The 26,826-nt window shown below is 40.4% G+C and overlaps 1 protein-coding gene across 2 annotated transcripts in view; it reads left to right on the plus strand.

The window, feature by feature from the left end:
• Nucleotides 1-26,826, plus strand: part of CTNNA1 (catenin alpha 1) — a 199,525-nt gene that overhangs the window by 21,297 nt on the left and 151,402 nt on the right. Inside the window, exons 1-3 of one of the 2 annotated variants that reach the window (XM_053566410.1) lie at nt 11,246-11,355; nt 15,691-15,797; nt 17,213-17,408. In XM_053566410.1, coding sequence (XP_053422385.1) covers nt 15,693-15,797; nt 17,213-17,408 — 301 coding nt within the window. In that variant the 5' untranslated portion in view covers nt 11,246-11,355; nt 15,691-15,692. Of the gene's footprint in view, nt 1-11,245; nt 11,356-15,690; nt 15,798-17,212; nt 17,409-26,826 lie in introns of those variants that run through there. The other variant, XM_053566409.1, reaches the window with a different exon arrangement.

The raw sequence follows: 26,826 nt of genomic DNA on the forward strand, positions 1-26,826 counted from the left end.
TGGCCTCTGGTGGGCGAGATCGTGTAGCCTACGGGGCTGAGCACCGACCGGCTAGGGGGACAACCAGGCGGTCGCGAGGCTTTGCGGAGGCTCAAGCGGGGATCTTGGAGAGGTCGGGCGGGCAGTGGCAGCAGTGGCGGGACCCGGGTCCGGCCAGTCTTGCCAGGCCGAAGCTCCGCGGGATGGTGAGTCCCAAGGAAGGAAGTTTTAAGTACCAGGAGGGACGCTCCATCTGGATTTGTGTTGTAGGACCAGACCTGGATCCTCGGAAATAGAAAGGCCTTGGTGAGGTGGGAAGGAGGAGAGCTTAGGAGCAGAAGCGTGCCGGGGAGAACAGCTCCCTGCCCTGACCTCCCAGGAGCCCTGTGGGACAGAGGCCGCTGGGCCTCGGGCGGAGTTGGTCGGGAGTTTGCGGGCTCGGAGTGAGCGGAGCATGGGTCCATCATCAGTAGTCTCTGCACATTTCTAAACACAGCAGAAAATGAACAAATCACAGTTCTTTGAAGGTATCGGTCTGGGGAAAGACTTTACGAAGAAGACTTCAGTGGCAATTGCAGCAACAACAAAAACAAATAGGACTTAATTAAACTGAATAGCTTCTGTACAGCTAAGGAGACAGCAACCAAAGCAAGTAGACAGCCATCAGAATGGGAAATGATATTTGCATGTTATGAATCGGACAAAAGCTTGATAACTAGGATCTACAGAGCACTCAAACTAAGCAACATAAAAAGAGCCAATAATCCCTCATATCAATGGGCAAGAGAGATGAATAGAACATCTCTAAAGAAGACAGATGAATGGCTAACAAACATGAAAGAATGCTTATTGTCCCTAATTATCCAGAGAAAGGCAGATCAAAATCGCCCTGCAATATCACCTAACCCTAGTGAGAATGGCCTACATCACAAAATCTCAAAGCTGCAGGTGCTGGCATGGATGTGGAGAGAAGGGAACACTTTTACTCTACTGGTGGGACTGCAAAGTAATAGCCTTTTTGGAAGGAAGTATGGAGAATCCTCAAAGAACTCAAACTAGACCTCCCATTTGGTCCTGCAATACCATTACTGGGCATCTATCCAGAAGAAAAAAAATCCTTTTATCATAAGGACATTTGCAGTAGACTGTTTATAGCAGCTCAATTTACAGTTGCCAAATTGTGGAAACAACCTAAATGCATACCAATCCAGGAATGGATTAACAAGATGTGGTATACGTATACCATGGAATACTATTCAGCCACTAAGAAAGATGGTGACTTTACATCTTTTTTTTTTTTTTTTTTTTTTTTTTTTTGTAGAGACAGAGTCTCACTGTACCGCCCTCAGGTAGAGTGCCGTGACATCACACCACGGCTCACAGCAACCTCTAACTCGTGGGCTTACAAGATTCTCTTGCCTCAGCCCCCAAGCAGCTGGGACTACAGGCGCCCGCCACAATGCCCGGCTATTTTTTTTGTTGTTGCAGTTTGGCCGGGGCTGGGTTTGAACCCGCCACCCTCGGCATATGGGGCCGGCGCCCTACTCACTGAGCCACAGGCGCCGCCCGTGACTTTACATCTTTTGTATTAACTTGGATGGAGGTAGAATGCATTCTTCTTAGTAAGACTTCACAAGAATGCACAAGCAAGAATTGAATGTATCAATACTGATATCAGGACAATTGATAACTAGTACATGGTAGGGGTTGGGGGAATGGGGGAATGGAGAGAGAGAATGAGGGAGGGGGTGAGGGGGTCATGGTGTGTGACACACCTCTTGGGGGCGGGACATAATTATAAGAGGGGTTTTCTTTAACAAATGCAGTTAGTGTAACCTGTTTTTTTGTACCCTCAATAATCCCCCCCCAAAAGAAACTGGGTGCCTGTAGTCCTAGCTACTAGGGAGGCTGAGGCAAGAGGATCACTTGAGCCCAAGAGTTTGAGGTTGCTGTGAGCTGTGATGCCACAGCACGCTACCGAGGGCAATAGACTAAGAATCTGTCTCAAAAAAGAAAGAAAGAAAAAGAAGGCTTGATGCCTGTAGCACAGTGGTTACGGCGCCAGCCACATGCACTGAGAGTGGTGGGTTCGAACCCATAACTAGACAACTGCAGCAACAACAACAAAAAATAGCTGGGTGTTGTGGCGGGCACCTGTGGTCCCAGCTACTTGGGAGGCTGAGGCAGGAGAATTGCTTAGGCCCAAGAGTTTGAGGTTGCTGTGATGCCATGGCACTCTTATCGAGGACAACATGGTGAGACCCCCCCCCCGCACCCCCCCAAAAAAAGTAAGCAAAGGAACAAAACAAGGATGATTAAAGTGTTTTATTTTTGATGATTTTTTTTTAAGATCTAGCCAAGTATCCTTTGTCTTATAGGTCTGTATACTGTGGAGGAAAGTGACAACTTGTACTGTGTGCCTTATAATGCCTGAGATAAAATGATGTATGTGATGGGTTGATCACCTGGAAATGATGGATGGCTCTTTTATTCCAGTTACTCTGCAGTAGATGGTTTACTTTACTTATATTTTGGCTCTCAGGTTTGACCAAGACTAAGATTTTTTTGGATGATGATACTGTAATTACAATTAGAAATAGAAAATGTAGGGCAGCACTTGTGGCTCACAAGAGTAGGGCACTGGCCCCATATGCTGGAGGTGGCGTGTTTAAACGCAGCCCCGGCCAAAATTGCAAAAACAAACAAACAAAAAGAAATAGAGAATGTATTTTGGGGGAAAATATTTCTTTTTTTTTTTTTTTAAGAGACAGAGTCTTACTTTGTCATCCTCAGTAGAGTGCTATGGTGTCACAGCTCACAGCAACCTCCAGCTCTTGGGCTTAGGTCATTCTCTTGCCTTAGCCTCCTGAGTAACTGGGACTACAGGCACCTGCCACAACACTTGGCTATTTTTTGATTGCAGTTTGGCCGGGGCCGGGTTTGAATCCACCACCCTCGGTATGTGGGGCCAGTGCCCTACTCACTGAGCCACAGGTGCCACCCGGGAAAATATTTTTTTTTTGGTTTACTTGGGACCATCTGGAGTTGTATACCTCTTATTTTCTTATCCCTTATCTAGGTACCCACTGGTTTATAGTTTAGAAGGTGACAGGTTTTGGAGATAAAGAGGTTTAGTCAGATAGGCAGGGTTTAGTTTTCAGAGTATGTGTTAATTATAAGTGTTACCTTAATTTTTTTTTTTTTTTATTGTTGGGATTCATTGAGGGTACAGTAAGTGTTACCTTAATTTTTATTTATTTTTTTTGGAGGTTACCAGGAGATTTGAGAGTTGAGGTTCTGAAAGCTGTGTTAACTCTGCTTAATGCATATGCGACCTGGCTTTGCTATGACAGCATTGAGTGATCCATAGTCCTGTATCTTGTGCAGTGTCTTTGCTATGACAGCACTGAGTAATCCACAGTCCTGTTTCTTGTGCAGTGTGACAGTTAACTTTGCTTTGGGTACTTTTAATTTCTGAATTTCCTGATTTGCATTTTAACGAATTATCCTAACATTTCATTAACTTTCCTGTTAAAAAAATTGACATTCAGTAACGTGGTAAGGACAGTCTGAAACTTCGGAGCAGACAGATTTTAAGAACAAGGTGGTCATTCTGTTGTTAAGTGAATGTTTAGTATCTTTTGAGAAGGCGTGTAGCTCTTTGCAGAAATAAGGCAGTTTGCCACTAATTGGTCTTTTTATTTTTTCTGTTGCCCCCTCCTAATCAATCTTCTTGGTTCTGATGGAAACTATACTTTCATTTTCTCCTCACTGTTCTTTTATTCTTTTTGCCTTTTTTTTTTTTTTTTTTGTGAGACAGTCTCATTCTGGGGTTGAGTGCTGTGGCTTCATACCTTACAGCAACCTCAGACTCCCAAGTAGCTGGGAGTACTGGTGTCAGCCACAACTCCTGTCTAATTTTTCTACTGTTAGTATAGTGGGGGTGGCGTGGGGGGGTCTCACTCTTGCTTAACCTGGTCTTGAACTCCTGAGCTCAAGCAGTCCACCTGCTGTGGCCTCCCAGAGTACTAGGATTATGGGTGTGAGCCACTGCGGCTCAGCCTTTCTATCTCCTTGCTGTTTCTCCATTTCTCTATCATAAATGACTGCCCATTTCTGAATTTATAGGAAACTTTTGCTTTACAGCCAGGATTGCCATTTATAAGGTAATGAAGACTGAATAACTACAGTTTAACTTTTTATTTAGTTCTACTAAGCATGGTTGCTCCTGAACAAACCTAAGGTTGCTGTAATTCATTAAGGTTGGCTAACTGTAGCATATTTTATAATAGATCTTGTGAAGGAGTGCTCTTGAAAGTTAATTGGAAAACTAGAAATTGCCAGAGTTTAAAAGTTATTTGTTTAGTTACTCTAAGCAGTACCATTATTTGTAGAATACCACAAGATCTGACTAAGATTACCGCAGGAGGTTTGTATTGGTAGGCCTATAAATATTTGCAAATCATGTTGCATAAATTCAGTTCTACTAATACTGTGTGTGACCTGCATAAAGCACCTAGCCAGCAACTTAAGGGATATAAAAAAGCATAAGCATGGCTTAAACATAAGCATCCTTAAGTGTAAAATATAGCTAGAAAGGCTACATGCTAAACCTGGGAAATTTAATTAAGTTTAATAAAACAATTCAAAGGCTGTTGAAATAACGTAATTGAAAAGAGCAATAGAATTTCAGGGCTAGAAAGACTTGGAGCTTAAAATTCAACCTGTTTCATTTTGTAGATTATAAAGCCAGGGTTCCAGACAAACAAAGTAATTTGCCAAAAGATCAGAGAATAAGTTAGTGATGAGCTGGTACCAGATATCAATAGAAGACTGAGGTCACCAACAGCAATAACTTGGCCCCATAGTATAGTTTAATAATGTTTGGTGTCACTCTTGGCAGGGTGCTGCCTTGATAAAACTTAAACTGCAGTAATGTTATAAATAAGTAATAAGACAGTGCAGAGCTAGGAAGAAAGTTAAGCAGGGTAATAGTAATAGAATTAGGTAAGGCCTTTAAAAGATGGTTCTGTCTTGATAACATTTGAGCTTAAATCTGGAAGAATCAGTCAACCAGAACATTGATGACAAAATCTGAAAGAATCAGTCAACCAGAACATTGATGACAAAACCATGACCAATTATCTGGGGGAAGAGAACATTCCAGAAGAAGTAACACAGAGATGAGGCAGTATCTTCAAGGACTAAGAAAGAGAAGGCCAGTGTGGCTTGAACAGATTAAGAAGAGATCAAGTGAAGGAAAAAAAAAAAAAAGGGTGAAAATGAGCCCCTTGACACTTTTGACTAAAGGTACTGCTTGGGATATTCGGCTTCCATCATGGTTGTTGAAAGTCTTGAGAATATACTGTATGAGCTCTCAATTTTCATTGCACTTCAAGTTTCTCAATATAAGGGAGTGATTGAGTCCTTTGTTTTGACCTTTTTACTGGGAAGCCTGAGTCTGAATTTTTTTTTTTTTTTTTTTTTTTTTTTTGAGACAGTCTTATTTTGTTGCCCTTGATAGAGGTGCTAAGGCAGTCACAGCTCATAGCAACCTCAAAGTCTTGGGCTCAAGCGATTCTCTTGCCTCAGCCTCCTGAGTAGTTGGGACTCAGTTGCCAGCCACAAGGTCTGGCTATATTTAGAGACAAAGGTCTCGCTCTGGCTTAGGTTGGTCTCAGACCTGTGAGCTCAGGCAATCCATCCGCCTTGGCTTCCCAAGTGCCACTGCACCTGGCCCCATCTGGTGAATTTTGAAGAGTGAAAAGGGGATCTCCTCAGAGACATTACTTAAAAGGATCTGGAGTTCTGGTAGAATAGGAAGAGCCTTATGGGAGAATCTTGTTTAGAGATTGTAGGTGGTGTCTGACCAGTAGGGCACACAGTACACATATTTGTCTTACACAGTAAGATTTTTTGAAAGTTACTGCTAACCTTAAAGTTGGGAGATTTCATGTAAAACTCTGCACATCTGGCGTCTCTTGAAAAGTCAGATGATGTGGTAACTCTGTGTTTGCATGGCGAAGATTGCCTGGAGTTGGTGGGCAGCTGGCTACAAGCTTTCTGATTGCAGTTCTGTTGCTCCCTCTACCCAATTCAACCTGGAGAGGCCAGGTGTCATTTGCAATTCATTATTTTGTGGTTATACTTTATTTTTCTTTTTAGTTAAGGAAGTGAAATTGTTTTGTACCTCAAAATATCAAAATTATGAAAATGAAAGACCATGAAGACCTTTTATCTTTAAAGAAAAGGAAGGGTGAATTTCTTTGGGAAAGTGAATTGTTCTATGTTATACTTTTTAAAAAAACACAAATGTGGCTACATATACTCACATGTCTACTTACAGATAGCCTTACTTAAGTTACCTCTTAGCTTCCTTCCTCTATAATCTGAAAGGTTCTACGTTTTATTTGTGTCAATGCAATGTCTCTGGAATGCTAGCTTATGGAGGATTCATGGGGCAAATAATTTCTTCTGAAATGTCTTTATCTGTGACATTTGATGACATTTGCTGGAGCTGTTGTCAGCCCTTTAGCAATCTGGAGCATTCCATCTCTTGTTTACTGACTTGGGTTGGTCAGTTTAGTGGACAAATAACCTTTAAAAACCAAAGTGTAAGTCTGACATATGAGTATAGAGAGCAAATTTGCTTATCTGCACTGAAACATTCCTTGGGAATCTGGCATACTGTGTTACCAGATTAGGAGAAACCAAATTCTATCCTTAGTGATTCTAGAATGTTTTGATGCTTGGATAACCATAATGCAATGAAGAATATTAATAGTATCGGTGTTAAATTTCTTATCTAATTCAGAATTTATAGTCAAATTTTATCAGTTTTCTCAAATTATTTTCCTTCTCCCAGCAAAGATTTAGTCCAAACTCATTATATTTAAGTCTCTTTACCTTCTTTTAATCTAGAAGAATTTCTCAATTTATCTTTGTTTTTCCTGGCTTTGACATGTTTTAAGACTCTGGCCAGTTACTTTGTAGAATATCCCTTACTTTGTGATATTTCCTTATGACTAGATTGTGGTTATATATATATATATGTATGTATGTATATATATGTGTGTGTATATATATGTGTATATATATATATATATATTTTTTTTTTTTTTTTGCAGTTTTTGACCAGGGCTGGGTTTGAACCTGCCACCTCTGGTATATGGGGCTGGTGCCCTAGTCCTTTGAGCCACAGGCGCCGCCTGTGGTTATGTAATTTTGGGAGGAAATGCTGTTTTCAAAAGTATTTGTTCTTGAAGCCTCATCAGAAAAAAGAGAACAAGTAGTTTTTGAGAAGGAAAGGGAAATTTATTACTTTGCCAGCGAAGGTGGACAAATGGCAGACCATTTCTCAAAATACCAATCTTTCCTGGACGTAAGTAGAAACCCAGAGCTTTTGAAAGGGAGGGCCTACTGTTATTTGACTATAGTTAATGTTCCATCTCTGGAACATTGAAGACAAAACCATGACCTCCTTCCACCTGGGAGGCCTACCTTCAGTTTGCATCTCTGCACCTCAGTGCTTCAGGCTGTTAAGGAGCCAGGTGCCAAGCTCGTCTTCTGTAGTGCAAAAATCAGAAATCACTCCCTTGCCCCTCACCACTAGTCAAGGCAGGGATTCAGATTTCAGTTTCCAAGACAAAAAACATCGAGCTATTTGCTGTGTTACAGTACCACAGAGTGATGATTTATCCTTCTCAGTGTATCATATCAAGAGGTATGTAGAGGTGGGGGGAAACTTGTCCTTTCCCCAGAAAAGTTTGTTGAAAGATGAGCTTAATAAAAGTTTATTTACCATGCATGTGGAGAGAATCACAGAGTGATTACTCAATAGCCAAATAGGATCTACATATTTTTATACACATCTTTTAGAGGACAGGGGAGATAAGACAAGTATAGATAATTTTGTTTAGGGGTGGTAAACAGTTGCTAGGGAGGATAAATGGATGGGGGAGACAGATTGACTTGTAAATTAACTGAGAGGACAGGTATTATGTTTTAAATGATTTGGGCCAAATCTGGTTGCATTCTTGATCTGCTTTACTGCTATCCAGTAGAACCTTCCTAAGTTTGACCACGCAAGGGACTGTATCAAACTAGTCAACATATGGAGGTGGTCAGCAAAAAGGAACTAGGCCTACTGCACTGATAAGTACATGTGGTGCATGTCCAGTCTATGAAAATTAAGTCAACTTTAGCAGGTGGTCAACTGTGAAGATTCTACCACATATTGAGATAACTGAGAGAGGAAGGGAAATCCATTGTTCGTTTGATCTTTCAGTTGGGTTATACAGATAGAGGGAAAGCCTTTTCCAATCTTTTTTTGATCTGAAAGGGCCTGTAATTCAAAATACTCTTTATACCAAGGAGTCATATTTTGGAGTGAAATTTCCTGAGCTCCTTTAGGTATGTTGATGTCTCTTTGTGTCCTTAGTAGGGATGTTAATTTTGATCACTTGGTTAAGGTAGTATCTGCAGATTTCTAGATTGTAAAGTTACTATTTTCCCCCTTTGTCATAAACAACCAATCGGGAGTTACTGTGTACTCATTTTGTCAGTAAAATTTTATCTTCTTGGTTAGCATTCTTTGATTCTTGTCTGAATCAGCTGTTACTGTGATGGTTCCTAAATGGTGATTTTTCTAAATATATTATTCTTTCCACGTTTATTGGTTGGTTTTCTTTTTCTTTCTTTTTTTTTTTTTGAGACTCACTTTGCACCACAGCTCACAGCAACCTCGGACTGTTGGGCTTAAGCAATTTTCTTGCCTCAGCCTCCGAAGTAGCTGGAACTACAGGCGCCCGCCACAACACTAGGCTGGGTTTTTTTTTTTTTTTTTTGTTACTGTTGTTGTAGTTGTCATTGTTGCTTAGCAGGTCTGGGCTGGATTTGAACCTGCCCTAGCCCTGGTGTATGTGGCTGATGCCCTAGCCATTGAGCTACAGGCACCAAGCTGGTTGGTTTTCTTTTGTTTGGTAGAACTTTTCCTTCTTTATTCATTGTAGCATGGACTCATGTATTATTCAGTGAACCATAATCTGTTTTACCTAATTTAATCTCCACAGAAGCTTTCTGAAGGAGTAGTTGGTAGTCTTAATTTACAAATGAGGAAACAAGTTATAAGTTGATAAGCATGCCTTTTTCCTTCTCTTTTAAGAATCAGGATCTTGGCTTGGTGCCTATAGCACAGCAGCTAGGGTGCCAGCCACATACACCGGAGTTGGCAGGTTTGAACCTAGCCCGGGCCTGCCAAACAACAATGACAACTACAACCAAAAAATAGCTGGGTATTGTGGTGGGCGCCTGTAGTCCCAGCTACTTGGGAGGCTGAGGCAAGAGAATTGCTTAAGCTCAAGAGTTTGAGGTTGCGGTGACAATGTGGCACTCTACTGAGGGCGACATAGTGAGACTGTCTCCAGAAAAAGAATCAGGATCTCACTGTGTTGCCTAGGCTGGCCTCTAACTTCTGGGCTCAAGTTATCCTCCTGAGTAGCAGAGACTGTAGGCATGTGCCACAATGCTTGACCATTTTTAGAGATGCTCTTGCATCCACGCTCACGCCACTGGGTTTAAAACATTTTTATGCAGGGCGGCGCCTGTGGCTCAGTGAGTAGGGCGCCGGCCCCGTATGCCGAGGGTGGAGGGTTCAAACCCAGCCCCGGCCAAACTGCAACAGCAACAACAACAAAAAAATAGCCGGGCGTTGTGGCGGGCGCCTGTAGTCCCAGCTGCTCGGGAGGCTGAGGCAAGAGAATAGCGTAAGCCCAAGAGTTAGAGGTTGCTGTGAGCCGTGTGACGCCACGGCACTCTACCCGAGGGTGGTACAGTGAGACTCTGTCTCTACAAAAAAAAAAAAAAAAAAATTTTATGCAGATAGGCTCTCACTACATTGCCCAGCCTGATCTTGAACTCCTGGCCTCAAGAGATCCTCCCACTTTGGCCTCCCAAGGGCTGGGATTACAGGTGCGAGCCACTGCATCTGGCCTCAGTTTCATTTTTAATACAGTAGATATCAATAGATTTAACCACATAAGCAAATGCTTTTGGAGTCTCAGTCATTTTTTTTTTTTTTTGTAGAGACAGAGTCTCACTTTATGGCCCTTGGTAGAGTGCCATGGCATCACACAGCTCACGGCAACCTCCAACTCCTGGGCTTAAGCAATTCTCTTGCCTCAGCCTCCCGAGTAGCTGGGACTACAGGCGCCTGCCACAATGCCCAGCTATTTTTTGGTTGCAGTTCAGCCGGGGCCGGGTTTGAACCCGCCACCTTCGGTATATGTGGCCCGTGCCTTACTGACTGAGCCACAGGCGCTGCCCTGAATCTCAGTCATTTTTAAGGTATGACCCACTGTGTGTAGCCTAGATCCTTGTATCTCTTGAGTCTTTTCATCTGGAAAAGATTCCCGACTCTTTCCACCATATATTGGCTTTTTGGAAAGATAAGGCCATCTTGATTTGTAGAGAGCTCTACATTCTCAATTTGTCTGTTTTTTTCTTGATGTTGCTCAGTGTGCTTCTGTATTCTGTCTTTCTGAAAAACTTGAAATTGAATCTAAGTTTGTGGATTTGGGTTGAAAAAGTTTCATCTTTAAAAGGCCAGGCACGGTGGCGCACGGTCGTAATCCCAGCACTCTGGGAGGCTAAGGCTGGTGGATTGCCTTAGCTCAGGAGTTTGAGACCAGCCTGACCAAGAGTGAGACCCCATCTCACAATCCCCAGCTGGGCATTGTGGTGAGTGCCCATAGTCTCAGCTGAGGCAAGAGGATTGCTTGTATCCAAAAGTTTTGCTGTGAACTATATGATGACATGGCACTCTGAGGAGGGTGACAAAGTGAGACTCTGTCTCAAAAATAAAAAAGAAAAGAAAAAATTTCGTCTTTGGTTTTGCTACCCTCTAACAGGAATGTAGCATTTCCTTCTATTATTAATGTAGACAACAAACTACAATTTTTAGCTGTAACTTTTTCTCATCAATAGGAATCTCAGTGGTTTTCATCTGTAAAAATGGTTATTATGTTATCTTGAAAGGTGTATGTTCATTATTACATAAAAGTAGTTATTTGACTTCTTGCGAGATCTTATTTATGTGTTAAAAAAGAAACATATATATTACAATATCACATATTCACTGTTTGTAAAATATTTTTATAACTATATATATATATATATATATATATATTTTTTTTTTTTTTTTTGCAGTTTTTGGCCTGGGCCTGGGTTTGAACCCACCACCTCTGGCATATGGGGCCGGCACCCTACTCCTTGAGCCACAGGCACCGTCCTATTTTTATAACTTTATTTCAGTATATGTATAGAGCATCTCCCTAAGTTGACCACCCAGGGGATTGTAACAAACTGGCCAACATGGAAGTGAGTAACATAAGCAACTAGGCCTGCGATATACTGAGATGTATCTGTGGTGCATGTCTGGTCTGTGAAAATTAGTTCAATATAAGGAGGTAGTTAATGTAGGGAAGGTGGTCAGTTATGCAGGTTCTACTATATTTCCTTTTAATCCTTTTATTTGGATTTCATGCACTTAAAAGACATTCTGCAGAGTGTCTGTATCCAATGTAGTAGTCTTTAGCTACACATAGCTACTGAGCACTTGAAATGTGGCTCATCTGAATTTAGATGTGCCATATGTGTAAAAAACATGTGTATGATATTTTGAACATGTGGTATGCCTGTAAAATACCTCTTATAATTTAAAAAATATCCCAAATTATATATATAATTTATTATTATATATATAATATATTTGGGATATTTTGGGTTAAATAAAATATTAAAATTAATGTTGCTAGTTTTCTTTTACTTTTTATAATGTGGCTACTAGAGGATTTTAAATTACATATGTGGCTCTATTTGTCTTGGACAATGCAGTGGATAGGCTTCATGAGACTGCTAAAGGGATCCGTGGCATACACAAAAAAGGTTTTTGAATTAACTGGTAGAGGCTTCATTAGACTCAGGTTAAACATTTAAAATTTTTGTAAAAATCAGGAATACTTATAGGTGATAGTACTTTTTTTTTTTTTTTTTGCAGTTGTGGCCAGGGCTGGGCTTGAACCTGCCACCTCCAGCATATGGGGCCAGCGCCCTACTCCTTTGCGCCACAGGCACTGCCCTGGTGATAGTACTCTTAATTCATCGCATTAGACACATCTTATCTGATGTCCCATTATTAGCAATGCTAAGTTTAGTTTTTTTTTTTTTTTTTTTTAGACAGAGTCTCACTATGTCGCCCTTGGTTAGAGTGCCATGGCTACACAGCTCCCAGCAACCTCAAACTCTTGGGCTCTAGTGATTCTCTTGCCTCAGCCTCAGTAGCTGGGACTACAGGCGCCTCCTACAACACCTGGCTATTTTCTTGTTGTAGTTGTCATTGTTGTTTGGCAGGCCCAGGCTGGGTTCGAACCCACCTGCCCCGGTATATGTGTCTGGCGCCCTAGCTGCTGAGCTATGGGTGCCGAGCCAACTTTAGTTATTTGTTCAAAATAATAACCATTAGATCTTAACATGATAGTTTTATCTTGCCCTTTGTAAGTAACCTGTTGGCTGATTCTTGGCACCTTACACATATCCTGTTTCCCAAGAGCCTTTCACCGAATGTTTAATGGAGTCTTACTGTTGCCTGTAGCTAGCAGCAGTTCTCAACCTGTGGTTGCTACCCCTTTGGGAGTCGAATGACTCTTTCACAGAGGTCGCCTAAATACATCCTGCATATCAGATATTTACATTAGGATTCATAACAGTAGCAAAATTACAGTTATAAAGTAGCAGTGAAAATAATTTTATGGTTGGGGGTCACCACCACATGAGGAACTATATGAAAGGGTTGAAAACCACTGAGCTAGCACACCCTGGCCTGAGCCTAGCTGGCAGCAACCTTAAACTCATAGGTTCAAGCGACCCTCCTGCCTCAGCCTCTCAAATAGCTAGGGCTATAGGTGCCTACCTACTACGCCCATCACCTAGTGAATAAAACATTTATTGATCAGGCGGCTCCTGTGGGTCAGTGAGTAGGGCGCTGGCCCCATATACCGAGGACGGTGGGTTCAAATCCGGCCCTGGCCAAATTGCAACAAAAAAATAGCTGGACGTTGTGGCGAGCGCCTGTAGTCCCAGGTACTTGGGAGGCTGAGGCAAGAGAATCGTCTAAGCCCAAGAGGTTGCTGTGAGCTGTGACGCCACGGCACTCTACCGAGGGTGACAAGGTGAGACTGTCTCTAAAAACAAAACAAAAACCCATTTATCGATCATCTTCATCTGGATCAGTTATTACAGTGGGGATTACACAATGACTATTTTCTAATTCTATCCGAAGTTCTTGGTAAATAAATTCCTTCCTATTCCCTTTCTTTTCTCTTGGGCTCAAGCAATTCTCTTGCCTCTCTTGTAGTCATAGGATGTTTAGTTGATTAGTTATAAATAGTTACAATTGTTCCTCTTTAATACCCAATTTGTCCTAAATTTGGCTGGTGGGAGCCCTTGGTTCCTGTGTCTTTTTAATATGATTGTTAGTCTTATACCTTTACTTGCTTTCTGCATAGTAGGATGCATTTGATCTGGAATAAGCCCTTTTCTCAAAGGAGCCTTGGTTCCTTTCAATGGGAAACAAGTGGTATTTAGTAGAAACAAAGACCTGGGCTCTGGCAAACTTTGTTTTTTTCTTTTCTTTCTTTTTCGTTTTTTCCTCTTTCTTTCTTTTCTTTTCTTTTTTTTTTTTTTTGAGACAAAATCTCACTCTGTGCCCTGGTAGCGTCAGGGCATCATAACTCATAGCAACCTCAAACTGTTGGGCTCAAGTGATCCTCTTGCCTCAGCCTCCTGAGTAGTAGCTGGGACCATAGGCACCCACCACAATGCCTGGCTGTTTTTAGAGATGGGGTCTTGCTCTTGCTTAGCTGGTTTTGAACTCCTGAGCTCAGGCAATCCACCTGCCTGGCCCTCTCAGAGTGCTAGGATTATAGTCATGAGCTACCACACCTGGCCTTGTTTTTCTTTTTTTGAAATTTTTGAAATTTATACGTATATAGAAATAGTTTTTAAAAATTATTTTTGGAGATGGGATTTCACTCTGTTGCCAGGAGTAGAATGCAGTGGCATCATTCTATGTCAGTACAGCTTTAAATTCCTGGGTTTAAGAGATATCCTCACCTCAGCCTCTTGAATACTTGGGACTTTAGGCATATGCCACCATCCTGGCTAACTTTTCGTATTTTTTGTAGAAATGGTGTCTTGCTATGTTGCTTAGGCAGACATAGTTTGAAACTCCTGGCCTCAAGTGATCCTCCCACCCTGGCCTCCCAAAGTGCTGGGATTACAGTCTTGAGCCACTGTGTCACGCTGGTAGTTTACAATTTTTAATGATGCCATTGTGAACATCATTGTGTCCAAGTTTTTACACGACCTTAACTTTTCCCTTAGAATAAAATTCTAAAAGTTGCATTTATGGGTAATAAGAATATGCTTTTTTTTTTTTTTTTTTTTTTTTGAGATAGAGTTTCACTTTGTTGCCCTTGGTAGAGTACTGTGGTGTCATAGCTCACAGCAACCTCAAACTCTTGGGCTCAAGCGATTCTCTTGCCTCAGCCTCCCAAGTAGCTGGGACTATAGGTGCCTGTCACAATGCCTGGCTAATTTACAGATGGGGTCTTGCTTTTGTTCAGTCTGGTCTCAGACCCATGAGCTCAGGCAATCCACCCAACTTGGCCTCCCAGAATGCTAGGATTACAGACGTGAGCCATTGTACCCAGCCTAACGCACTACTTTTAAAAGGAAACAATAACTACTTTTTATTTGGATATGATTTTTTTCCCCATCTTGAAGCCCCTGTCTAATGGAAGTTTCCCTTGATGCTAATACAGTGATATTTGACTAAGTATGACTTGAAATTTCTTCTGGCTATGAGTGACAAAAGCTGTAGGTGCAGAGGGCAACAAACTTAAGCATTGTATTTTAATAGAATAAGACAAGAAATTCTCTAAGAATCCATGAAAGAAAAAGTAAAGCATATCCTTTAGTTAATATAGTAGTATAAATGTAGAGTAAGAAAAATCAGGATCTTGTGTATTTTTAAAGAATTTTCTTTTAAAGTAACGGTCATCCCTTTAGGTTTTGTGTTGCTTCTGAAAGTAGAGTGGAAAAACTGGAAGTAGGAACATCTTGGTGCTAAAAAAAACCCAGAGGGAAAGTTCTGTGTATTTAGGAATGCCTTCTTGTAGTTCCTTTAGTATTTATAAACTCATAATCATTAAATATAAGTGGTTATAAGAATTACTGGGCCCATGGGCAGTGCCTGTGGCTCAGCGAGTAGGGCGCCGGCCTCATATACCGAGGGTGGTGGGTTCAAACCCAGCCCCGGCCAAACTGCAACCAAAAAAAGAAAAAGAATTACTGGGCCCTCATGTGCAGGGTAGTTAATATTTTTTCTGTGTGGTTGAATGTCGCTTTCCTAACATAAAACCCAGGAAATATCAAATCCCTGTAGGAAAAAAAAAATAAAGCTCTCCCAGCAACACTGAAAAGCCAAGCAAGTTTTATTCTAATGGAAAAGTTAAGGTAGGGGTGTCAGGGACATGGGGAAAAAAGTTTCCTGACCGCCCCCCCTTTGATATGCAATAAGTGGGAGAAGATTTGTTATTTATTTCTTATTTGTGTTTGATGTTTACCTGACTTTGGCTTTTGTATCTTTTTTAGAAATGACTGCTGTCCACACAGGCAACATAAACTTCAAATGGGACCCCAAAAGTCTAGAGATCAGGACTCTGGCAGTTGAAAGACTGTTGGAGCCTCTTGTTACACAGGTGAGAGTCTGAAAACATAAACACATAGTTGTTGTGACGTATTTCTATAGCAGTAGACCTGGGTAAGAAATAGAGAAACAAGATTATTTAATTCAGAGACTTATTTTGAGTGGTTGAGTTTAGGTTGATAGTACTTAGGTGATTTGGCTCTGCTAGTAATTAAATATTGATGCATGGATTTATTTAACCCTTTAGAGCACATTGCTGCCCTTCATTCTCATTGCCAATAACGGGTTACTGGTATATAGTGCAACTTTGCAAATGTCCATACTTTCTGGATACTTCACCCTTCTTGAGAGGGAAAAAGCCCAAGAAAGACAGAACATGGAACCTTGATTTCTTATTCTGCTTGCTACACTTTTCATTGTATAGTATTAATTAGCAATATTCAGTTTGAGGATTTAGGTTTGGTGTGTTCTGTTGCAAGTAACACAATGTTATGATATTCATTAACTGTTAGTAAGTAGCTGTGTACTTTTATGATCTGGCATAGTTTACGTGAGAATGAGAATGTATGAGAGAATGTATATTATGTGAGAGAAAGAACATGAGTCTTTTGGCACATCTACAATATAACAAATCTTAACCATCTTCAACCTACAGATTATCTGGTATTATGAGTATTAATGATGATTAATTTTCTGGGACATAAAGCATCATCCCTGTAGGCTTCTTTGGGCAATCATTCCTTTATTAAGGAATTCATTAATCCTTTACTAAGTAATTGCTGAGATTTGTGTGAATAAAAGACTTTAGAAGTAAGTTATCTTAAAACATTTTGCAGAATTGAAAACAGTAGTAAAATGTGACCTCTGTGTACAGCTAACTTCATTATTACTCTTTTTGGAACATCTTAGTGACATATAATAGAGACATCTGTGTTTTTTAAAAAAGGGTCTTGCTGTATTGCCTGGGCTGGATGCAGTGGTGAGATCATAGCTCACCTCAGCCTCCCACATAGCTGGGACTACAGGCACACCACCATGCCCAGCTAATTTGTTAATTTTTTGTAGAGACAAGATCTCGCTATGTTGCCCAGGTTGGTCTCTAATTCCTGTCCTCATGGAATCTTCCTTACTAGGCCTTCCAAAGTGCTGGGATTATAGGTGTAAGCTACTGCACCCAGCTCTAATCATTTTTAATTTGTAAAATTAAATCCAGTGATCATATTTAAGGAATTAAAATATGTATCATATTTCTTACCTATTGAGGAAGCTAAATTATTTTAGAAACTAAACATAGTGCTATTACTATGTATCTCAAGTATGGAGAGTTGTATATTAATGCTTATTTGAATCTTATAAATGTGATGTTTCATTTCCTTATGAATAACTTATTATCATCTTTAAAGATGTTTTTCTATCATATTCATTTTAATTGACTGCAGTTTAACTTTTAAAAAATGAAACTTCTAGGTTACAACACTGGTAAACACCAACAGTAAGGGGCCTTCTAATAAGAAGAGAGGTCGTTCTAAGAAGGCCCATGTTTTGGCTGCATCTGTTGAACAAGCAACTGAGAATTTTTTGGACAAGGGGGATAAAATTGCAAAGGAGAGTCAATTTCTCAAGGAGGAGCTTGTAGCTGCTGTAGAAGATGTTCGAAAACAAGGTAGGTCGATAATGCCTTTTGTATAAAGAGAGGCAAGCCTTTCTAGAAAATCAATCTAGAAAACTTTTTTGTGGTCAGTACTTTCTTTCTTTTTTTTTTTTTTTTTTTGTAGAGACAGAGTCTCACTTTATGGCCCTCGATAGAGTGCCGTGGCCTCACACAGCTCACAGCAACCTCCAATTCCTGGGCTTAGGCGATTCTCTTGCCTCAGCCTCCCGAGTAGCTGGGACTATAGGCACTCGCCACAACGCCCGGCTAGGCTGGGTTTGAACCCACCACCCTGGGTATATGGGGCCGGCGCCTTACCGACTGAGCCACAGGCGCTGCCCTGTGGTCAGTACTTTCTTTCTCTTCTCTTTCTCTCTCTCTCTCTTTTTTTTTTTTTTGTAGAGACAGTCTCATTTTGTCACCCTCAGTAGAGTGCAGTGGTGTCACAGCTCACAGCAACCTCCAGCTCTTGGGCTTAGGTGATTCTCTTGCCTTAGCCTCCTGAGTAGCTGGGACTAAGGCACCTGCCACAACACCTGGCTATTTTTTTGTTGCAATTTGGCTGGGTCTGGGTTTGAACCCACCACCCTTGGTATATTGGTTAGTGCCCTACTGACTGAGCCACAAGTGCTGCCCCTTTCTTTTCTTTTCTTTTTTTTTGAGACAGAGTCTCATTATGTCACCCTTGGTAGCATGCTGTGGTGTTACAGCTCACAGCAACCTCATACTCTTGGGCTAGTGATTTTCTTGCCTCAGCCTCCCAAGTAGCTGGGACTACAGGTGCCCGCCACAATGCCTAGCTATTTTTTTGTTGCAGTTGTCATTGTTGTTTAGCAGCCAGGCTTGAACCCGCCACCTTTGCTATATGTGGCTGGTGCTCTACTCACTGAGCCACGGGCGCCAAGCCAGTGGTCAGTATTTTCATGTTTGACAATTCTTTAATAGTATTCAGTTATTGGAGATGTATTAATTTGTACTGGTTTATATTTTAATCAAAGGAATATCTATGTAGAATATGAATTCACTTCTGGGTATTTCAAGTAATTAGATATGTGGTAACACAATTTAGTAGGAAATAAATGGGACTAAATTTTATCTTTCCTATGTGACACCTCTTTTTAGTTCATGCTGCAGATACAAGGTTGATAAAATGGAAAAATATCTACCCACTCTGAAAATACCCTAGAAATTGTCTTATTGTGTCAGACTGCTATGTTAAATCAGCCATGCATATTTGCACTGGTTTGAGTGTGATCGAAATAAATTTGGGCTTAAAGGAATCATGTTTTGTGAAACTCAGAATTGATAGGAAGGTAAATAGAAATTCATAACTTACCAGTAATTAATGTTAGAAAAAATTATCAGTATGTTACAAATTTGAAATGATGATTTTAAATCTGGGAGATTGACTTCTTTTTTTTTTTTTTATTGTTAAATCATAGCTGTGTACATTAGTGCAATCAAGGGCTGGTTTCATATACAATCTGAAATATTCTCATCAAACTGTTCAATGTAGCCTTCATGGCATTTTCTTAATTATTGTATGTAGGCATTTGTATTCTGCATTTGGGAGATTGACTTCTTAAAACCTATAGTTTTGTGTGTTAGACTTCTGTTCCAGCAGGAGGATTTCAACAAAGATGTGGGGTTTTAGTAGGTTGTTGGATATCAGCTGAGGTGAACTGAGCTCCTATTATGCTCGTTGATGCTGGAGAGCAAAGTGCATAGTCCATTGGAGTATTGTGGTAGTACCTAAAAAGGGGCAGTACCAGAGATGGAGAGGACAATATTTCCAGTAACTTTCAGTGGTAAAACTTTTTTTTCTTCAATTTTCAGGGTGAAGATAAATATTTCTTTCTTTCTTTTTTTTTTTTTTTGAAGATATATTTCTATTATTGCAAATGATAATAATTATTCCATAATAATAATTAATTGGGTGTATTAGTTTCTTAGGGCTGCTATCACATAAATTACTACAAGCTTGCTGCCTTAGAACAATAGAAATTTATTATTATAGTTCTGGAGCCAGAAATCTGAAATCAGAGTGTTGGCTGGCCTAATTCCTTGTTTGGGCTCAGGAAGTACCTGTGCATGCCTTTCTCCTAGCTTTTTGGTGGTTGCTAGAAATCCTTGGTATGCTTTTGCTTGTAGGAATGCTAGGAATGTAGGAATTCCTTAGGATTCCAATCTCGGCCTTTGTTGTTACCTGCTATTCTCCCTATATGTCTCTGTGTCCAAATTTCCCTCTTGTCAGGACATTAGTCATTGAATTAGGGCCCTCCTTAACCAGTATAACCTCAGCTTGTTCCTCCTCAAAGCCCTATTTCCAAATAAAGTCACAATTCACAGGTTCTGGGTGGACATGAATTTCTGTGGGACACTATTGAACTTATACAGTAAGTTTTGAATTAATTTATTTTAAAACAGTTTAATGTTCCAGTTCAGGACAATGTTTGAGCTTCCTGTTGAGGAAATCAGGATGGTTATTATTACTTTATTATTTTGTATAGGGAAGATCTGTTCCCCAGCTCTTCTTGTTCTCCTGTAATGAAACTTACAATCACAGCGGACCCTCTGTAAGTTGTCCACCTGAGGGACTGTAATAAAGTAGTCAACATACAGAGATGATCAACATAAGAACTAGACCTTCCTCTGGGCACGGTGGCTCACACCTATAATCTTACCACTTTGGGAGGCCGAGACAGGAGGATCGCCTGAGCTCACAAGTTCGAGACCAGCCTGAGGTAGAGTGAGGCCCCATCTCTAAAAATAGCTGGGCATTGTGGTGAGTGCCTGTAGTCCCAGCTTCTTGGGAGGCTGAGGCAAGAGAATCGCTTAAGCCCAAGAGTTTGAGGTTGCTGTGAGCTATGACGCCACGGCAATCTACCTAAGGTGACAAAGTGAGTGACAAAGTTTTTGTCTCAACAAAAAAAAAGAACTTTAGGCCTACCATACTGATAAACATATATGTGGTGCATGTCCAGTTTATGAAAATTAGGTCAACTTGAGGTGGTTGATGTAGGAGGTGGTCAACAACAGAGGTTCTGCTGTATATTAATAGATTGAATTTGACACAGGGTTCAGTATGTTTAGTGATATTTATTTATTTATTTTTTGAGACAGTGTCTCAAGCTGTTAACCCTGGGTAGAGTGCTGTGACGTCACAGCTCACAGCAACCTCAAACTCTTGGGGTTAAGCGATTCTCTTGCCTCAGCCTCCAAAGTAGCTGGGACTACAGGCGCCGACCACAACACCTGGCTATTTTTGTTGTTGTTGCAGTTGTCATTGTTTCAGCTGGCCTGGGCTGGGTTCAAACCCACCAGCCTCCTACCCACTGAGCTATGGTCGCTGCTTATTGACTGACATTTATTTTCACAATACATTTAATTGCTGTGGTAACTTTTTATTTCATTCTCTTTTTCTTCTTTCAGAAGTTCTCTGATGTAAATCTGTACAGCGAGCATAGTACAATATATGCCCCCTTCTTTCCAAAAAAACCCCCACATTTTGAATGCATATCTGAATTTTTCTTTTCTTGTTATTTTTGTTTATATCTGTGAAAATCTTTTATGTGGTTCTGAATCATAAGGACTTGTCTGTCCTAGTCCAATTTTGCAGTTATTTATGATCATGATCTATTCACCATAATTTGCCTTCTCTTCGAAAGAAAAAAAAACCCAAACCAAAATATAACTGCTTTTCATCATCATTATTGCATCAGATATGAAAAGCTGAACTGCCTTCTTTTTTTCTCTTGGCTTACTTTTCTCCTTTGGAGAATCTTAACAAATGGTGGTGAAATCACTTTTTATCATAAATAGAACAAAATACATATTATGGAAATGATTGAGCACAAATTCTTTAATCAGCCAAGACTTGTTGACTGTGTTGTTGAAGCTGTCTACTCATCATTTGAAATCCTGTTGTGGTGTTAATATGTCTGCAGATTCTTTTGACACCCTCTTTAAAAAATTGGAGCCTAACCCTTAAATGTGGGTCAGACTAGTGACTCATTTCTGTAATGAGTAGAATGTGGTAGAAGTGATTATATCTATTCTAGAGCAAAGTTATAAAAAGGGACTAGTATCCACCTGGCCTTTTCTCATGGATTATTCACTGTGGGGGAAGGTGATTGCCATGTCATGAGGCCACTTTGGAGGTCCTATGGAGAGGAACCTATGTCTCCCTCTAAATAGCACACATTTGCCAAGACGTGAGAGAACCGTGTTGGAAGCAGATCCTCTAACTCCAGTCAAATTTCAGATGACAACAGATGCCCCAACTAATCTTGAATTTCTGACCCACAGAAAACTCTGAGAGATAATGTATAAGTTACCAACTTTTGGAATAATTTGTTGGCAGCAAAAAAATTTTGTACAAATAACTTTCCCTGGCCTGGCCAGGGTTCAGTGGTTCTGAGCATTTTATTCAAATCCTGACCTAACTTTTCTGAATTTTATTTGTATTAGAATATGTGCTTATCTACTGACATACGTGTTAATGCGTTTGTAAGATTTCTTTGTTCTGAATCAGTGTTGACTACTTTTGTTTAGGACAAGGGTTGCAAATTTTTTGTAAAGGACCAGATATTAAGTATTTTAGATGATTCTGGTCATAAGGTCTCTGTTGAAAACTATTCAGCTATGCTGTTGTATTGGGAAAGCAGCTCTAGAAACAAACAAATGGGCTTGGCTGTATTCTAATAGTACTTATTTACAAAAATATGAAATGGGCCAGGTTTGACTTATATGTTATGGTTTTCTAACCCTGGTCGAGGGTTTTCCTAGGGCTATTAAAGATGTGAACTTATTGTTTTCAAGGTAGTATTTACTTATGTATTTATAGCATTTTTGAACCCAAAATTAGACCTTTGGATTTATGCGTGTCTTTTGCTTTTTCTGTGCTCGTAATTAATAACCAAAACTTGAATATGTACATTTTTTTCTATATAATTTTCTTTTGGTATTGCTACCTGATTATATGAATAATAAACATGAATATTTGTGAATAGACCATAACTTCACCATAATGCTATGAGCGAAGTAAAAAAAAAAAAATTCACATACTTAAATCTCAGGGTCACTTTACCTCCAGAGTAATGAAATGGCCACATACACCATTTCATTTATCCTGGTGAGTGGGAGCCAATCACCAAAGGAGTTGGTGTTTTATTCTACTACTAGGAGTTTGTTTCATTTACTGTTAATCAGCTTAAATTAGTTGTTGAGTGAGCTACCTTGTTATATGAACTGAGGTATACATGTGCTTCCTAGATGTGTTTTTTTCTCTTTTGGGGACCCTATTCATCTCTCATATCTCCTATTCTGATTAGGTCATTCTTTTTTCTTTTCTTTCTTTTTTTTTTTGAGACAAAAGCAGTTTTCACCCTTGGTAGAGTGCTGTGGCGTCATAGTTCACAGCAACCTCAAACTCCTGGCTAAAGCGATTTCTCTTGCCTCCCAAGTAGCTGTGACTACAGGCACCCGCCATGATGCCCAGCCATTTTTAGAGGTGGAGTCTTGCTCTGGCTTAGGCTGGTCTCGAACCTGTGAACAATCCACCTGCCTCAGCCTTCCAAGTGCTGGGATTACAGGCATGAGCCACCGCACCTGGCTGCTGATTTGGTCATTCTTACCTTTTTATTTATTTATTTATTTTTTTTTGAGATAGAGTCTCACTATGTCACCTTTTAAGTAGAGTGGCATAGTGTCACAGCTCACGGCAATCTCAAACTCTCGGGCTTAAGAAATTCTCTTGCTTCAGCCTCCCAAGTTGCTGGGACTATAGGCGCCTGCCACAACTCTTGGCTATTTTTTGGTTGCAGTTTCCATTGTTGTTTAGCTGGCCTGAGCTGGGTTGAAACCCACCAGCTTCAGTATACGTGACTGACACTGTAATCACTATGCTATGGTCGCTGAGCCTGGTCATTCTTACCTTGACAAAGTGAGACTCTCTCAAAAAAAAAAAAAAAAAAAGCAGATGAGGTAATCCTCTGTAATCCTGTAATCCTCTGTAACTCTGTAATCCTCTCACTCTGGGAGGCAAAGGAGGGTGGATTGCCTGAATTCACAAGTTTGAGACCAGACTGAGCCAGAACCTGAGCAAGACCTTGTCTCTAAAAATAGCTGGGTGTTGTGGTGGGTGTCTGTAGTTCCAGCTACTTGGGAGGCTGAGGAAAGAGAATCACTTGAGCCCAAGAGTTTGAGGCTGCAGTAAGCTATGGTGGTGCCACTACACTCCAGCCTGGGTGACTATAGGGTAAGATTCTGTCCCTTAAAAAGAAAACCCCACAAACTAATAATAGTGGTAAAGGAATGGGAGGGTAAGCACGGGATTGGAAAAGCTTATTGAAGGTGATAGAGATTGCACTGGATTTTTTTTTTGGGAGACAGAGCCTTAAGTTGTTGCCCTGGGCAGTGTGCCGTGGTGTCGTAGCTCACAGCAACCTCTAACTGGGGCTCAAGTGATCTTCTTGCCTCAGAATTTCTGTTTACTGTAGAGACGGGGTCTCACATTTGTTCCGGGTGGTCTCAAACTTGTGAGCTCAATCTATCCACTCATCTCAGCCTCCCAGAATGCTAGGATTACAGATGTGAGCCACTGCTCCCAGCCAATTGCACTGGATCTTAAAAGATGGAAGAAGCGGGGGTGGAAGTCTTTCAGGTAAGAAAAATGACAGACTTTGCAAGATGGGCATGGGGAATAGTGAGGGCCCTGAAGGGAGAGGGTACTAGTTACGTTGACCAATGCTGGCAGGAGACATTTAATCTGGTTTGAAGCTACGATTTTAGAAGGTGGCTTAGATTGCCAGATAAAGAAGGGATGGCTATTAGGGGGATTACATAGAATCAGAATTCTGTGGTTAGGACAAGCTTCACAGCTTAGACGGTTCAAGTTTGTATATATCAAAGAGGTATGGGACTTACCACCTTAGGAAGCAGCTCTTTCCAGTATTGGTTTGTATTTATTTTTTAAAGCTTTTTTTCCCCTTCAACTGAAATGTTTCTTTAATTTTTCTTCTGTTTTAAGAAGTTCTGCTATATGGGCAACATGCAATATGAGGAAAAGTGATGTTTTGCGAGGAGGTTAGTCTCTCAGCTGTGTGCATGAAGAGTTAAAGGGGTTGGGGGAGAATGTAGAGGCAGGACCTAGAGTCTGGACTCCCTTAATAGTAGTGGAGGATAAAATGGAGCTATTAACACAGGATAGAAAAGGAGAATTGGACAATTGTAAAGCATGGTGACTGCCAGCTTGGCCTGTGCAAATAGCTGACTTTTTTTCCCATACATAAAACTAAAGGCCTTGGTGTGTGAGAAATTATAATAATTTGTTTTCCTGTGACTTGAGACATTTATGGTGGTATTGGGGTAGTGTGTGCTACTAACGACACCAAATTCTTTGTAAGTATAAAATGCTCTTCCTTTAAAATACAGTAGAATCTTTTTTTTTTTTTTTTGCAGTTTTTGGCCTGGGCTGGATTTGAACCCGCCACCTCTGGCATATGGGGCTGGCGCCCTACCCCTTTGAGCCACAGGCGCCGACCCAGTAGAACATTCTTAGTTGACCACCTCAAGGTGACCTAGTTTTCGTAGGCTGGACATGCATTACATGTATGTATCAGTATAGTAGGCCTACTTCTTTATATCGACTGACTCCACATGTTGTTGACAGTTTGTTACACAGTCTCTTGGATAATAAACTTACAGAGATTCTACTCTATTTGCTATAGGTTTGCAATGGATTTTGTACCTTTTTTGTGCATTAATATGTTTGAAATAACATGGTACTTACGAGAGTTTCTAAGGCAGTGATACATATCTATAAATATTAGTGCTCTTTTGTTGATTTGTTTCCTTCTTCTCCCGTCCCATCCTAACAGGGGCTAGCTTTGTCACCAGAATTAGAATGCGGTGGTGTCATAGCTTACTGCAACCTCAAATTCTTGGGGTTGAGTAATTCTCTTGTCTAAGCCTCCCAAGTAGCTGGGACTCCAGGCACATGCCAGCAAACCTGGCTAATTTTTCATTTTTCATTTTTTTTTTTTGGAGAGATGGGAGTATCGCTCTTGTTCAGGCTGGTCTTGAACTCTTGGCTTCAATCGGTGTGAGTGAGCCACTATGCCTGGCTCTACCTTTCTTTTTGACTGAAATCCTACTAGGTTTTCAAAAATTGAGACATGGCTTATTTATTGGGCTGGAGATGCTGATCTTTTAAATTTCTTTTTACTAATCTATTGGTGAGAAGAGGTAGAATTACATTGGAGAGAAAAATCAAGAAATGTGCCTATAATTTTGGTTTTAATGGTTGGTCAAGATTATGATAGTCCTAGAAAAAGGAATTGAGTTCTGCTGGATAGAGCAAGGATTGTAGCTAATGCCAGTGATTCTTTGGTTTAATCTTTATTTTGTGACTATCATAATGTTAACCACAGGCAGTCATCTGTCATGTATGTCTTATTCTCATGGTGAACATCATGAAAACATCTGGATAACTCACTGCTGCCTCTTTTCTTATATTGAAAAAACATTTACTAGTGATAACCAAACAACCCTTCTCTTCCAGAGGGCTAGAAGTTAAAGTTCTCATACTAACATCCTTGTCTAGTAAATGCAAAGCAAACACTTTGGTTTATAGTTTCCCCCCTTTCATGTCTATTTATGTTCAGGTAGATTTGTGTTAAGATTTCTTTGGAACCTTTCCTTTCAAGTTCTGGCTTTGAGATCATTATTCCACTTCAGGCAAATTTTGATGATGGTGTAAGTACATTGTTCTTGAGGGGAAGTAAGACTTTAACTTATTGAGAGCAAACAATGTAGTTCAACACTGAATTTCAGTCATTATACAATCCATCTTTTTTTTTTTTTTTTTTTTTTGAGACAGTCTCACTTTGTCACCCTCAGTAGAGTACGATGGCGTCACAGCTCACAGCAACCTTCAGCTCTTGGACTTAGGTGATTCTCTTGCCTCAGCCTCCTGCGTAGCTGGGACTACAGGCGTCTGCCACAATGCCCAGCTATTTTTTGTTGTTGTCGTTGTTGCAGTTTGGCTGGCCGGGTTCGAACCTGTCACCGTCAGTATATGGGGCCAGCGCCCTATTCACTGAGCCACAGGTGCTGCCCACACAATCCATCTTTTAGGTAAAAATTGTCTTGATAATTTTAGAATAGGAAAGCGATATGTTTGGTTACTAAACAATAAGATTGAAATTTGTAAGTTGCTGGCATTTGGATAATCTAAGTACCTGTAGTTGATTTGTGAAGGCACCCTAATGGTATATTATCTTCTCAGCTATTTTTACATTATGAAGGCATGGAATTAACCATTTAAAATTGGCAGTCTCTCAGGTCACTTGTCATAAAGAAGCAATGAGAGTTTTTAATTGATATTAAGAGAAGTTCTTTTATTTATCTCAGTAGTTGTGTATGTGGT

Source organism: Nycticebus coucang, chromosome 17, assembly GCF_027406575.1.
Source record: "Nycticebus coucang isolate mNycCou1 chromosome 17, mNycCou1.pri, whole genome shotgun sequence".
NCBI lineage: Eukaryota > Metazoa > Chordata > Mammalia > Primates > Lorisidae > Nycticebus > Nycticebus coucang.